Source organism: Muscardinus avellanarius (assembly GCF_963383645.1).
Source record: "Muscardinus avellanarius genome assembly, chromosome: 2".
NCBI classification, from domain to species: domain Eukaryota; kingdom Metazoa; phylum Chordata; class Mammalia; order Rodentia; family Gliridae; genus Muscardinus; species Muscardinus avellanarius.
Genome location: NC_137787.1, coordinates 126,272,810 through 126,288,799, shown reverse-complemented (window position 1 = coordinate 126,288,799; position 15,990 = coordinate 126,272,810). Strand labels below are relative to the sequence as shown.

The 15,990-nt window shown below is 41.0% G+C and overlaps 1 protein-coding gene across 1 annotated transcript in view; it reads left to right on the top strand.

Moving 5' to 3' along the window:
• Window positions 1-15,990, top strand: part of FLT1 (fms related receptor tyrosine kinase 1) — a gene marked incomplete at its 3' end in the record, with an annotated part of 206,155 nt that overhangs the window by 31,264 nt on the left and 158,901 nt on the right. The window contains exons 2-3 of the mRNA XM_080690255.1: window positions 2,249-2,345; window positions 2,934-3,160. Coding sequence (XP_080546381.1) covers window positions 2,249-2,345; window positions 2,934-3,160 — 324 coding nt within the window. The remainder of the gene's footprint in view (window positions 1-2,248; window positions 2,346-2,933; window positions 3,161-15,990) is intronic.

The following is a 15,990-nucleotide window of genomic DNA, read 5'->3' as shown; positions in this document are numbered from 1 at the left end:
CCTGCGATCCTCCTGTCTCAGAAGTTACATTAAAAATATTAACTTGTAGCTGGGCGCAGTGGTACATGCCTATAATCTCAGTACCTGGGATAAATATGTATATGTGTGTGTCAATATATATAGAGATGTATATATCAGTAACATCAGAAAAACATATAATGAACGTATAATGCTAATGTTAAATGAACATGTGTTCATTTAATATCTTTCTTTGTCATTCCACGCCCAGCATTCTCTGACTGGGGAGGAGGTGGTGTGGTTCTGCTAGCTGTAAGGGTCGGGGTACCTGCCACGTGGCAGGCAGCAAGCCAGCAGCTCTGCACACTCCTCCTGCCCCACCAGGGAAGAGGATCATGGGTTTTCTTGTTTCACTCACGGGATGTTAAGAGCAGTACATTGACTCCTGCCAAGGCTGTGTACCCTGCAGTTAGTGAGGGAAACTAAGCCACAAATACAGGTCTTTTAACTGAGTCTAGTCTTCTTTGAGATAATACAACCCAAGAGAAACTCTGGTGAGCACATCTGGGCGTGGCCATGGGACTTGACAGCTGGGTCTCATCTCACATTCTGTTACCCACATTGAAAGCCCAGAGGACTCTTCCCCTCAAGCTTCACCTTCCCTTCTGCTGTACAAACCCATTTCTAAAGTCAACATTCCCAGCTGGGCATGGTAGTGCACGCTTGTAATGCCAGTACTGGGAAGGCTGAGACAGGAGGATCTCAGGTTCAAGGCCAGCCTCAGCAACTTAGTGAGGCCCTCAAAATAAAAGAATAAAATAGAGCTGGGGGTGTAGTGCAGAGGTAGAATGCCCATGGGTTCCATTCCCAGTACCAGAAAAAAAAAAAAAAAAAAGCATATTCCCTATGATTGGTGCTAAATACTTACGTTTCCAAGTCTGTTTTTCCTCCTTCCCCCTGACTCCTAATCCTGCCAGGGATCACTAATCCTGGGTCCCTGGTCTCCTGCTTTTACCAGGCACTACAGCTGCCTCACAGGAAAGAGGAGGAGGAAGTGGCGGAGGAAGGGAGGGAAGGCAGGAGGGGCCAGAGGGATAAGGGGAAGAAGGAGGCAAGGGAGAGCCTCCTTGATTTGACTGAGTGGTCAATGAGAGCTGGAAGGGAGAATCAGCGCTGCAAGAGCTTTGGCTGCCCCAATCCTGAAGCCAGGAGAGTCCACACAGAAGGGCAGAGTCCAAGGTCCAAGAGCATCTAGTCCTGTCTCAGTTTACAGATGAGAGCACTGGATTTGTTTATAAAGAAAAACATTCAAGGGTGACAATATTTTATCTGTGTTTTCACCATAGTGCAGAAAGAGAATGAACTGGGGTCTGGAGAGAGAGGTGACTTGTCAGGGGCCACGTAGCTAGTTGCTAGGATGAACATCACAATTGCGTTAATATAAAGATGTGTACACGTTAGAGCACTTTCGCGTACCCAGTTTCATTGCTTCACATGGTCCCCTGTGAAATGTGCCTGTCAAGTCACAGAAGAGTGAGCAATTCCCTTTTTACCATATCATTATAGAAATAACTTGTAGATTGTGTAATAGAAACCAAATGGCTTCTAAAACTGACTGGTATTCTAAAATTAGTTTCCCAAATGAGGAAACTAGTTCAGAAAGAGGAATGACTAGCCAAGGATGTCATTGCTCAACCTATGACTGAAGGACATCTGGAGCTTAGGAAAATTTTTATACCTTCAAAAATATTATTATTATTATTATTATTATTATTATATTTATAGGGTACAGTATAATTTATATGCATGTAGTATCATATATAACTTATATATATCATGCCTGGATAAAAATCTTTTGTTTACACATAATAACTGTATAATTTATGAGGTACAGTATATTTCCTTCTTATCTACAGAAAAGATTACATAGGCCTTTATGACCAGATAACCCATACTGGTGATTCAGTATTAGAAATATACTTCAAATGACACCAGTATTTGATCATGGATGTTTCTAGTAAGTTATTAATATGATTGCATTTTGAAGCATATAAATTAGCATTGTAAATAGATAGGCTTTCAGATATAATACTACTTAGGCCATTTGCTATAAAAGGATGTATAATGTTTGTGAGCAAGACTTTGTGAATTTAGAAACACTTGTGTTCAATGTCATCCTTTCGCCTGTCTAAGTAAATTAAAGAGGAAAAACTCGCCTTGGTGAAAAAAATAACTTAAAAATATGGGAAGGCAATTTGCAAATAACTCATTGTAAATGTTTGTTTTCCAGGATCCAGTTCAGGTTCCAAATTGAAAGTCCCGGAGCTGAGTTTGAAAGGCACGCAGCACGTCATGCAGGCAGGCCAGGTGCTGCATCTCAAGTGCAGGTAAGGCGGAGTGGGGCTCCGGAGGAACCTGGTGGAGGAGCCTCGCTCCTCCCTGGTGAAGCAGGAAGGTAGGGGCCTCAGTGGCCTCCCGTGACCCGCAGAGCTTCACGTGGAGGGAGATTCCCAGGGTGGAGAGAGCACCCCTCATTCCTCACGCCTCACTTCAGGGACTGATCCTCATTTTTGCATCTTTATCCCGGGTATTGTTCAAGTGTGGTTGGATCTCTTTCTTTTCCATAAAGAGGAAGGTGAGTGAAGCTGGGCATAATGGCCCACGCTTGTAATCTCAACATTTGGCAGACTGAGACAGGAAGATTGCAGTTTTTGGTCAGTCTTAGCTACTTAGTGAGGCCCTTTGCAACCCAGTGAGACCCCATTTCAAAATAAAGAATAAAAAATAGGGCTGGGGGTGTAGCTTAGAGGTAGAATGTCCCTAGGTTCCATCTCCAGACCTGCAAAAAAAAAAAAAAAAAAAAAAAAAAAAGGAGGGGGGTACCTCTGAAGGGTACTTCCTAGTGAAATGGATGCTCTGGAGCTGAGCACTAAGGCCTGTCTTGATGAGTTTTGTTTTCTCGGCTGCAATTGCAGGGGGGATGCGGCTCTCTCGTGGACTTTGCCTAAAACGGTGAGTAAGGAAACCAAAAGGCTAAGCATAACTAAATTTGCCTGCGGGAGGAGCGGCCATCAGTTCTGCAGCACTTTGACCTTGCCCATGGCTCAGGCAAACCACACAGGCTTCTACGGCTGCAAGTACCTACCCGTGTCAACTTTAAAGAAGAAGAAAATAGAATCTACGATCTATATATTTATTAATGGTAAGACTTCCATTTCCTACATGCTGTTGCTATTGTTTGACAAAGGATCAGAAATCTACCCTGGTCCATCGGAAAGGTGGCTTTTCTTGGAAGCATGAAAGAAATTGTCTGGGAAAGAGATTCCACTCTAGTTGTAGAAACTTATAGTAAGCATCCTTTAATGCATTTCTAGTGTCAATTTAAACCTGAATTTCCAAGGTCCAGTAAGTGAGTTGCATGCTCCACAAGGAGAGAGACTCTTGTCTGTGGTACCCATGGCATCTTGATACTGTCTGTCACATAGCTGGATGGATATTTCTATTTCTTAATTATTGAGAAGCCCAAAATAGGATATATAGTTTTGTTCCTTTGACACGACTGTGCTGGTTTATATGTTAGAACTGTAAAAATTTTTTTCTAGGAGTGTAGATCAGCACACTTCTGCAGGAGGGAAGGGAAGGTGGCAGGGAGGGCAGAAGTCTGGGGGCAGAAGATGCAGAATGAAGAACAGAGTTCGGAAAGGTAATTTAGCAGCTCAGTGGGGAAAGGAGACATGGTGCCTGATAGTGGTGGAAAACTCGTACTCGGTTGTCGCTTTTCTTTTTCTAGTTCTGTGATACGTTATGTTCTTTCTAGCGCCTAAGGCGGGGTGCTAGAGACTTCTCTGTCTCTAGTGGGATAGTCCTGCTAAAATTCTCACGAGCCTTTCTCCTATGGGTTGATCAGAGTCGGGCTTGCAAATCAGACACTCCAATAAATAAAAGTCCATCTCTTTTATTCTTAAAAACAATGTTCAGTCATTTTCCCTTCTTAAAACTTTTGTACTAGTCAATAAGTGCCATGAGCCCACGGTGCTAGCAGGTAGGGAGTAACTATCTACTCCAAACTCCTTTTATGGTGGAAGAGAAGCAGATGTTGAGAATTATTTTCATTTCATTATACAACCCAGCAAATCTCGCAAGTGACCATTACTTTGTGTGTCAAATCCATAGCCAATCTAAGCTCAAGAGGGCACAGTCCATGTCTGTCTTAATTACTTTTATCTGTAATGTGCCTTCCCACTACAGGGCCAGGCACATGGCCAGAATTCAATGTTTGTTAAATTAAAAGATGAATTGGTACTGTGCAGAATATGGTGTTAAGGCTGTACTGAGAATATTCCAGGTTTAGTGGGAAAGAGTGTCATGATTGATAAGTGATGTTACCAGATTAAGGCAGGAAGCAGTGGCCGTTTTGTCATGGATTTATCATGTCTGCAATAGTAGCATAATGTACAAATTCTTATATTTCAAAACTACTCCTGCACAAGTTGTTAGACATTAGGAAATTGTCTCTTTCAAAGATTGTTCTAGGAAAAGGAAGAATTGGGAAATACATTATTTCATAGATAATATTGTGAAACACATGAACTATGGTGTATAGGTATACACTGTATGAGTTCATTGGAAAAACCATTAGGATATATAATGAAGCTGATTGTGTGTGTGTGTGTGTGTGTGTGTGTGTGTGTGTGTGTGTTGCTATAGATTGAACCCAGGGACTTTCTACCACTGAGCTATACCATCAGCTCTTTCTATTTTTTTGTTTTGAGACTCATTGCTTTTAATAGTACTAATACTAAAAGGTATTTGAACTAATAATGATAACCATAGAAAAACAGCCTGAATCTCGTTTGGAATCAATCAGCAAATATTTAGGGAACACTTGCCATGTACCTGTACATGTCTTACGATGAAAAGTAGCATCTCTATTGTTGTCTGGTAGGGTATTATATTATTAGTTTCATAATCACATCTTATGCCGGGCATGGTGGCGCACGCTTGTAATCCCTGCGCTTGGGAGGCTGAGACAGGAGGATCGCATGGGTTCGAAGCCAGCCTCAGCTACTTAGTGAGGCTCTCAGCAACTTAGTGAGACCCTGTTTCCAAATAAAATAAAATAAAATAAAATAAAAAGGTTTGGGAGTATAGCCCGGAGGTAGAAAGCCTCTGGGTTCCACTCCCAGTATCACCAAACAAAAAAAAGAAGGAGGAGGAGGAAGAGGAGGAGGAGGAGGAGGAGGAGGAGGAGGAGGAGAAGGAGAAGGAGAAGAAGAAGAAGAAGAAGAAGAAGAAGAAGAAGAAGAAGAAGAAGAAGAAGAAGAAGAAGAAGAAGAGGAGAAAAAAATAATCACATCTTATTAAAGTTCAAAGTAAGCTGGCATGGCGGCACATACCTGTAATCCCAATGACTTGTGAGGCTGAGGCAGAAGGATCATAAGTTTAAGGCCAACCTCAACAACTTAGTGAGACCCTGTCTCAAAATAAAAATAAAAAGGGCTAGAGTATAGCTCAGTTGCAGAATGCCCCTTGGTTGAATCCCTATACTTAAAAAAAAATCCAAGGTAGCTGTGATATAATCCCTTAGACAATTATAACTTTTCCAAATAGCCAAACATTTTATGTACTTCTGTTTTCTATTATTTTGTTAATCTTCTTTCTGAGGAAATTTGATCTTCTGCTTCGTTTTATTGAACACTTCCTTACAGTTTATTTTAGTTCAGGGGCATAACACTTGTCACTGGCTCAGAAGATTGTCTCTGGGATTAATAAAACTAACCATTTCTAATACACAGCTGTGATTACTCACTCGATATTAACTGGCTATCACATATTTATTGTTGAATATTTACTTTAGAACATGTTGTTCTCTTTGGAGTATTTTCTACCCCTGGAAAGCATCTACAGATGTGTTGGCATTTCATTTTATTTTCTATAAAGCGGAGAAACTCTCTTTCACCATATTTCTTGGAAAGGCAGATTTATAGTGTATAGGATTTGGGGGAAAAAAAGAATCTGGAGTAAATAGCTTTGTCTTTATATCACCAAACCCAGTATCCAATTATGAGCAAATTAATATTTACTTTTGGGGAGAGAATGTGTGGTTTGAACCCAGGGGCATCCTGCTTTGCACTCCCAGTGTTTTTTTTTTTGAAACAGTCAGCTGGGCATGGTGTGCACACTTGTAATCCCAGTACTTGGGAGACTGAGATAGGAGATGACAGGTTCAAGGCTATCCTCAAATACTTAGTAAGGCCCTATGTAATAATTGAGGCCCTATTTCAACTAAAGAATAAAAAATATGTCTAGAGGTATAGCTCAGAGGTAGAATGACCCTGGGTTCAATCCCCAGTACTGAAAAAAAAGGGGGGGGGTCTTGTTAATTTGCTGAGGCTAGTCTCAAACCTGCAATCCTCCCGTCTCTGCTTCATGAACAAACTAAGATTTAGATATTGATTGCCTGCTGGGTAACAGGAAACAGGCACAGTTTGTGCCTGAGCACTGATTTGGATGTAACATCTGATATGAGATGTAATGTTTTTGCTACTTTATCAGTATACTTTGCAGAATCTGTCAAACCTCTGATATAATGCATTAGATCAATTTAGTTACCCAAGTAGTTATACTTAACGACTTGAAAGTAGGTTTCTAAATTGGTTAAGTTTAAATTTTCATTATTGTAACCTCTTAACCTGTTTTTGAAACATTACCCATTTAATCCTTCCTCTGATCCACATGTTGGGGATGGGTGGTCACATCTTCCCTTCAGAGTCTCACTAGTGGAAGAGATGGAAAGGAGGGAAACTGAGGCAGGGGACGCAATTGGGATGCCGTGTACATCAGTCAGGAGACGGGAGGCCTGTTTCCCAGTAGTAGTGTTGGGGAGAAGAGAGTCGATGGGTTGGTGGGATTCCTTCAGCCTTGGTGATCAAGCTGTCGGGGGAGTGAAGGAAGGGAGGAGGCAATGTGGGACCCTCAGGAGGCTGGCTCCCCCAGCCCTGCCCCACAGAACAACCTTGATGTGTAGACAGCTCCACCACCCCTTCCCCAGAGTTCCCTTGGGGAGGGCTGGACCAGTGGCTTTTGAATGAGAATAGCTGAAAAGTCAAATCCCTCAGCAATTACAGCTACAAAATTCTGGGTGATAAAGAAAAAAACAAAAACAAAGCCTGACTATTTTTAATGACAAAAGATTTCAAAAGAGATGATAATTTTAGGACTATTTAGTTGGTATCCAAGCCCTTTGCAGAGAAAAAGAAAAAAGTTTTTCCACTTCTTTTTCAATTTCTGATATGCACCAGAAATTGGCTTTGGGACAGCCTTTTCTGAAAGCCAGAGGATATCCTTAAAATTCTTATTATTCTATATGAGCTGTGGCTGGAAAGTAAGAAATGTTTTAAAATGGCATTTTCAAATTATTTACTAATTTATCAGTGTCTCCAGTTTGGTTAGCTAGACCTTGAACTTAGCATGTTGAGCCCTTCATATGATGAAGCTAGCCTATATCCCTTCCTTCTCTAGCCTCAAGCCTTTAGGGGCCACTTAAAGGCTTGAAAAATGACAAGTAGAAAGCAAAAAAAAAAAAAAAAAAAAGGTAAAGGTAAAATTTGGGTTGTGATATAGCAGGGCATCTCTAGTTTTTCCTTTATTTATTTATTTTTTTTGCGGATCTGGGATGGAACCTAGAGGCATTTGACCTCCGAGCTACACCCCCTGCCCAATTTTTTATTCTTTATTTTGAAACAGAGTCTCACTGAGTTGCAAAGGGCCTCACTAAGTAGCTGAGGCTGGCTGCCAACGCATGCGCCACCACGCCCGGCTTAGTTTTTTCTTATTAAAAAAAAAAAAAAAAAAAAAAGCTCATTGCTTTTCTTCTCCCCCCCTCCCCTCCCCTTCCCCTCCCCCTCTCCTCTTTCCTCCTCCCCCTCCCCCTCTCCCCCTTCTTCTCCCCCTCCCTCTCCCTCTCCCTCTCTCTCCCCTTCTTCTTTTCTCTTTTGTCTGTTTCTCTTTCCCACTGTTTTCTCTCTGAGTCTATTAAAGTAAGTGGGTTGGAACATTTTTATGTTTTTCCCCCATTGGTTTTCAAATGCATGCAATGGATGAGATCTGCATAATGACCCAATTTAAGATAGAAAAGTTAGTAGACACATTGGGCCTAGAACAGAAAAGTAGTAGAATTTCTAACAACAGATATTCTGGGAGACAATAATAATTATACCTACACAAAAATTCATTTAGTGGGGAAATGCTCTATAGGGCCCTAACAGTGGCAGTGCATGCCTGTAATCCCAGTACCCTGAAGACTAAGACAGGAGGATCACAAGTTCAAGGCCAGCCTCAGCAACTTAGCAAGACTCTCTGTTTTAAAGTTAAAAATTAAAAAGGGCTAGGGAGGTATTTTGGAGGTAGAATACTGCAGGATTTAATCTCTAGTACAAAAAAATTAGATGGAAAATTCTAACAGTGTAGATATTCTGAGGATACAGTGCACTCACTTATGTAGCACTGAACATTTTTCCTAAAAGCGTATACATAATTATTTCTGAATAAGAGTGAGTTGGTTTTTCCTCCATTTTATAAATGAGAAACTGCTTCAGTGATTTGCACGCAAGAGACAGAGTGACAAGCCAGGAAGGGGATTCAGGAAAGGCCCCTCTGTTAGGGCTCTCTCTCCCTCACTGGAGATTTAGCTGTTGACCTCAGACCAGGACCTAGTTGTGATTTTAATCTTTAAGAACATAAACTAAACAGTTACTACATTTCTAAAATTCTCAAATTTAATATTTCTCTCTCTCTTTTTTTTTTTTTTTTGAGGAATAACAGGCTAGCTTGATTTTAGAGTGTGTTTCTGAGTGATAGACCTTAGAGAAGCAAATTCTGATCCTAAAGAGATTTATGCTGTCACCGGGTGGGAACAGAGCCTCCTTGTGGTGCCTCTGACCTGCACATTGCCTATTCCAGCTTGTGCAACGTGGGGAGGAGACACAGCTCTACTTCCCAAGTTGAACAGGGCTTTTAGAAATGTTCATCCCACCCAACCCATTAGTGGGAATAATTAAAAACAAAAACAATACAATAACATGGACAATGTCCAAGCATGCTGTATATGTTAAGGAAAAATGTTTAATAAAACTAATTTTATTTCCACAATACACATATTCACACACACACACACACACACACACACACACACTACCCTCATAAATGTAAAATGGAATGGCATATGTGTCTGTGGATGTAAAATGCATTTCTCATTATATAGTACTCAGCACTGTACGTTTAGAGGTGAGCAGGGCAGACCTCACTTATGTGTTGTTATATAGAGAAGAAACATCCACTGAAAACACCATGTGTTTGCACGCTGCTACTGAAACCGAAGTCTGGAGGAAGCACAGTGGTGGGAGCAGCCCCCATTTTGCAGTGGACACGGGTACCTTGCACTGTCCTACTGTACTGGACACTCACCTCATTCCCGAGGTGGGTGTACCACAAGTACGCATGACCCAGACTTTCCATCAGCAAAGGGGGCAGATGTTGGTATCACACTTGATACATACAAGGCCCTGTTTGTCCTGTGGGAAGCACAAAAGGGAAAGTTATAGACTCCTATAGCTTTGAAATTCACGTTATTTTCTTCTACATTTTTTTCTGTATTGAGGATAAAATCCAGGGCCCTTCTACCCCTAAGCTATACCCCCCAGGCTTTCTTATTTTTTTATTTTGAAACAGGGTCTTGCTAAGTTGTTGAGGCTGGCCTTGAACCTGCAATCCTCCTGCCTCAGCCTTCTAAATACTGGAATCACAAGCAATCACCACCATGCCCAGAATTCCTTTCTAGGAATTTATTTTTGAAATTCGAGTCCCTTTCTAGGGCCCTGGCTCACAGCCAAGTAAGCACCTCTGAAAAGCGGGAGACCCTTCCCTGGTCCTCAGTGGTGCTGCATGGGTCCACACTAATTTCCTTTAGATTTCTTTCCAGACCTGCCGCAACTGGGTGCCCATGTGCTGCTCAGCCAACACTGCCCGGCAAGGTGAAGGTTGAAGACCTGGTGTGTGCTGTCAATTTACCACGCTGGTCTGGCAGTCCAAAGCGCATGGCCAAGTACTAGCAGGGCCAGGGTGGCAAGAGTGAAGCAGTAGACAGACTTCCACCTCCACCCCGGCCATTGGACCACTTCGTAGGTGGGGACACATCTCCTAAGCTGAAAGGCAGGATTGATGCATTCTCTGCAGACGTGGTGATGGACAAGGGCTCGAGTCACGTGGCTGAACAGATTGTCAAAGCCTCTAATGTATTCGAAGTTCTTCTCCAAATGAAAATAGACTAAAAACATTCATATTTTGTGAGAAGAAAACAAGAAACCAACTTATTATGTATGTGTGGTACTGAGGATTGAACCCCAAAGCATTCTACTACTGAGCTATTTTATTTATTTATTTATTTATTTATTTATTTATTGCCATTCTGGGGATGGAACCCAAGGACATTGCATCTCTGAGCTACACCCCAGCCCTATTTTTTAGTCTTTTTATTTTTGAAACAGGGTCTCACTGAGTTGCGAAAGGCCTCACTAAGCAGCTAAGGCTGTCTGCAAACTGCAATCCTCCTGTCTCAGCCTCCCAAATGCTAGGATTACAAGCATGCGCCACCATGCCCGAATTATTTATTTTATTTTGAAGCAGGGTCTCTCTAAGTTGCTGAGGCTGGCCTCAGACCTGCAATCCTCCTCTTGTCTCAGCCTCCTAAGTCCTGGAATTACAGGCATGAGCCACCATGCCTAGCTCTAACTTTTTTTTTTTTTTTAAAGAACTTTCAGTTAGGTGAGCTGCCTGAATTCTTTAGGTCTGAATTTCTCAAGAAATCTGTGACATTACCTGTTATTGCTCAATTACTGTCTGGAGTCCTCTCTGGTTTTAGATTCTAGTTTCCAACATGTTCTCATTTTTCCCTTCCCCGCTCTTCCAAACACCCTCGCCTGTCCGTCCCTTCTTCATTTCCCCTCTATCCCTAACGCAGGGCACCTTGCACTTAACTTTCCGACACTTACGTTTCTTCTAGCACAAGTCTTTCCTGTAAGAACTGGCTTCCAAGTTTGTCCCTGGGATGGTCTGTGACTCCTTCTCTAGACTCACTGGAACCCCAGTGTCCCCGAGAAGCAGGAAATGCAGCCAGGCTGGAGAGCTCTTGTGTTTCTTCTCCTGTCCAGATGAGCACCCTGGGGTGAAGGAAGTCTGGCCTCTGGAGAAGAGTCTGGAAACCCAGGCGGCTTTCCTGATATGGCTGCAGGCTGCTTTACAGTCATAGAACTCAGCTTCAGATAATCCTCTGCAAAGAATTCTAGGGCCGGGCATGGTGGTGCACGCTTATAATCCCAGCGCCTGGGAGGCTGAGACAGGAGGATCGCACAGGGTCGAAGCCAGCCTCAGCTACTTAGTGAGGCTCTCAGCAACTTAGTGAGACCCTGTTTCCAAATAAAATATAAAATAGGTCTGGGAGTATAGCCTGGAGTTAGAAAAGCCCCTGTATTCTACTCCCAGTACCACACACACACACACACACACACACACACACACACACACACAGGAATTCTGGGAATTTTCTGGACTATCTACATACAGGTTCACCAAAAATCTAGTATAAGGCCAAGTCTTGCTGGATTATTTTCTTCCATTTTAGTGAAACTGAAAGAGGAGAAACACATATTTCTCAGGCTTAAAATGTGCACTGATTTGGTTTACAATCACAGATTTTTCCTTGGAAGACAGACCCCTCTCCCTCCTGGCCATGGGCTTCCTTCTATGGCTGAAGCATAAGGGAAATTATCCGTTCTATCCACAAACGGCAGACAGCTGATTAGGACCACATGCTGAGAGTTTAGGGAAGGGTAACTCAACTCTTAACATTTTTCTTTCCGGTTATAGGAAAAATTTGATGGAAGGCATTCTTGATATCTTTAAGCCCCGCCACTTTCCATTTCCCTGCTAGAAACAGTTATGTTATTAAACACCAAGGGACCATGACTATGGTATGGCACCATTTGAGCACAATTGGGGTGCAAGCCACTCGTGTTGGTGGATTTGTTGCCAGCGAGATGTGTTTCTTTCCCCAGCCCCTGCCTCAGACCTTGTATTCACCTGGTTTGCGCTTAGGAAAGGCATTCTTGGCCCTTGATCACACCTGTCAAATGTCCAAGCCATTCCCTCAGAAAGAGAACAATTCCTAGAAAATTGGGCTCCATACCAGAAAAAAAAATTGGCATGCCAGCTCTTGAGAGCCACGTTGCTAAGCCTTGCTAGCAACAACATAACTGCACATCGCCAGACATTTAGAAGACATACAGAATATTCAAAGATAATCGGAATGAACAGTCTTGCATGAGCTGCTTAGACACAATCTACGACTTTGAAAAGTTGATGACTGGGGAGAATTATGAACTCTCAGGATGGAAGTCAAGTCCAGAGACAATAAAAGTGACCTCTCATTGCCCCTATAGTCAAGAAGTGTGAAAAACAGTGGATCAAAACATTATGGTTTTAAAGATTTTTTTAAAAATCTCCTTCAAGTAATACTTGAAGAAAAATGAGCAAGGGACCTTTTTCAGAAGAAATCCCCTTAAGCTGAAAAGGCTTTGAGTTTCTGGCATTCATAACTTTCACAATGATAAAGCAATGGCTGCCCTGCCTAGAGATGGGGCGTGATCTGTTTTGCTTTCTGGACCTTGCAGTTGATATGCTGCAGTTTTCCTCAGTTGTTTAAATATTTGTTTCTCTATCATTGGGTGCCTTTTGGCTGCATTATACTGGTAGTTTTACTCACTGTTATTCAAAACCTGCAGGTACTAAAGCAGTGGACACCCTCCCTTCCTTCCTTCACCAAATATCGGTTAGTAAGCTGTAGTTGAAACGATATGACTTGAGCTTCACATTGATTTTAAATCCTTTTTCTAATACTTATAAGGTCTTTGACTTTGGAAAAGTCATTTAGGTTAACATTTAGGTGTGTCTGTTCTCTGCTGGAAACCACCATAAGCACTTTGCGGTTACAGTTTATCCTTACCACAGCCCCATGAAGTAGTACTAGAATTTTTGGAATATAGTGTGTATGCATTTGTGTTTGTGTGTATGTGTGTGTACCAGGCGTGGTGGCGCACGCTTGTAATCCCCGCGCTTGGGAGGCGGAGACAGGAGGATCACGCTGGTTTGGAGCCAGCCTTGCTGGCTTAAGAGACCCTGTTTCCACATAAAGTTAAAAAATAGGTCTGGGAGTGTAGCCCATGGGAGTGAAGCCCGGAGGTAGAAGGGCTTCCAGGAACCCCAGTACCACCCAAAAAAAAAAAATATATATATATATATATACACACACACACACACACACACACACACACACACACACATCTATTTTTTAAAATACTGTTTTGTAGCTCTGTTTCAAGTTCACAGCAAAGTTGGGAGGAAGGGACAAAGATGCCTTATATGCTCTCTCCACCTACATGCACAGACCCCCTTCTCAATAGCCCCACGAGTGATACCTTTGTTATAGCCGATGAGCCTACATTGAGACACCATAATCACCCAAAGTCCATAGTTTACATGAGGGCCCACTCTTCGTGTTGAATATTCAACAAGTTTACGTAAGTGTAGAATGATATGTTCCCATCATTTTAGTGCCATACACTATTTTCACTGCCAAAAAATCCTCTGTGCTTTGCCTTCTCATCCCTCGTTCCCCATCCATAACCCTAGCCCTGACAACCACAGATCTTTTTTTTTTTTTTTTACTGTTTTCATAGTCTTTCCCTTTCTAGAATTCTTATAGTTGAAATCATACAATATGTAGCCTTTCAAGATTGGTTTCTTTCATTTAATAACATGCATTCAAAGTTCCTCCATGTCTTTTCATGGCTTGACAGATCTTTTTTTTTTAGTACTAAATAATATTCCATTGTCTGGATGTACATTTTGTTTTATTTATCCATTCATCTACAAAAGGACACCTTAGTTGCTTCCAAGTCTTGGCAATTGTGAATAAAGCTGCTGGAAACATTCATGTGGAATTTATTTTTGTGGATAAAAATTTTACCTTTGGGTGAATACCAAGGAGTATGACTGCAGGATTACATAAGAGATTAGTTTTGTAAGAAAGTTCCAAAGTGGCGAGACCCTTTTACATTCCCACTAGCAATGATCCATGGTTTCTGTTGCTCCGTGCCTTTACCAGCATCTGATGTTGTCAGTGTTTCGGGTTCCAGGGGCCTCTCCTTGCATTTCTCCATGACAAGTTATAGAGCATCTCTTCATATGCTTATTTGCTATCCATAGATTTTGGTGTTTTTTTTTTTTTAACTGCTAAGCCCTTTGGCCCATTTTAAATTGGGTTGCTTGTTTTTTTTATTGAGTTTGAAGAGTTCTGTGTATATTTTAAATAACAGTCCTTTATCAGCTGTGTTTTTTTGAAAATATTTTCCTCCAGTCTGTGGTTTGTGTTCTTATTCCTTTCATATTGTTTTTGGTAGGACAGACATTTTTAAATTTTAATTAAGTCCAGCTTGTTAATTCTTTTTTGCATGGGTTGTGCCCTTGATGTTTTATCAAAAATGTAATTGCTATAACCAAAGGTTATCTAGGTTTTTTCCCTCATTATCTTCTAGGAGTCTTAGAATTTTGCATTTTATATCTAGATCCATGATCCATTTTGAGTTTATTTTTGTGAAAAGTGTAAGGTCTGTGTCCTCACTGATTTTTTTCTGTCGATGTTCAGTTATTCTAGCATCATTTGATGAAAAGACTGTCGTCGCACCATTGAATTGTCTTTGCTCCTTTGTCAAAAATCAATTGACTGTATTTATGTGAATCTATTTCTATTTCTATTCTGTTTCCTTGATCTATTTTTTGCCTATTCTCTCCCCCAATACCACACTGTCTTGATTACTATAGTTTTATAGTAACTCTTGAAGTTGGGTAGTGTCAATCTTCCAACTTTGTTCTTCTCCTTATATAATGTGTCGGGTATTCTGAGTCTTTTAAACATTAGAATTAGCTTGTCCATATCTACACAATAGCTGGGATTTTTATTTCAACTGCACTGAATCTAAAGATCAAGTTGGAAAGAAATGACATTTTGATAATATTGATCTTCCTATCCATGGACATGGAACATCTCTCCCTATATGTACTCCTTCTCTGTTTTTTTTTTTTCATAATAATTCTGTAGTATGTCTCATATGTATAGATTCTTGTACATATCTTGTTGGATTTATGCCTATTTCACTTTGGAGGGTGCTAACGTAAATAGTATTGTTTTTATTTCAAATTTAAGTTTTTTATTGCTCATACATAGAAAAACAGTGAACTTTGTTGTTATTGCTAACACATATTAATTGTTCAAATTAATGGAATTTACTGAAATGTTCCTATACATGTATATATAGTGCATTTATCATATTCATCTACCCTTCTTCTACCTGTGACTCCTCTCCTCTCCCCCCTGTGACTCCTCTTCCTCCCCAGCACACCTCTTTGTCCCTAGAAGTCCCTTTTAATTTCTCTCTGCCCCCTCCCAACAATTGACTTTTGTATATTAACTTTGTATCCTGCAACCTTCCTATAATCCCTTTTTAGATCTGGTAGTTGTTTTGTGTTATTGTTGATGATCATATCACCTGCAAACAAAGATAATTTTATTTTCTTTTCCAATCTGCATACCTTTCATTTTCTTTGCTTGTCTTACTGCATTACCTAGGACTTCCAGCATGATATCAAAAAGGAATACTAAGAAGGAACATTCTTGTTTGTTTCTGGTCTTGGTGGAAAGCATTGTTATATCCGTCTGTTAGGTAACTTGCCCAAGTATGTGAGGGAGAAGGCAACGGTGTTCTTGCCCTTAGCCACTTCTCATGGTCAAGTAGTTCCTATCTATAAGACATTTAGAACCATATTTGGTATGTAGTATTTACTATATAGATGTTTATTACTATTAATGTTGTTATCATCTTTTAAGCCTTGGTTTCTTTAGCTGTAAGATGAGAAGAATAT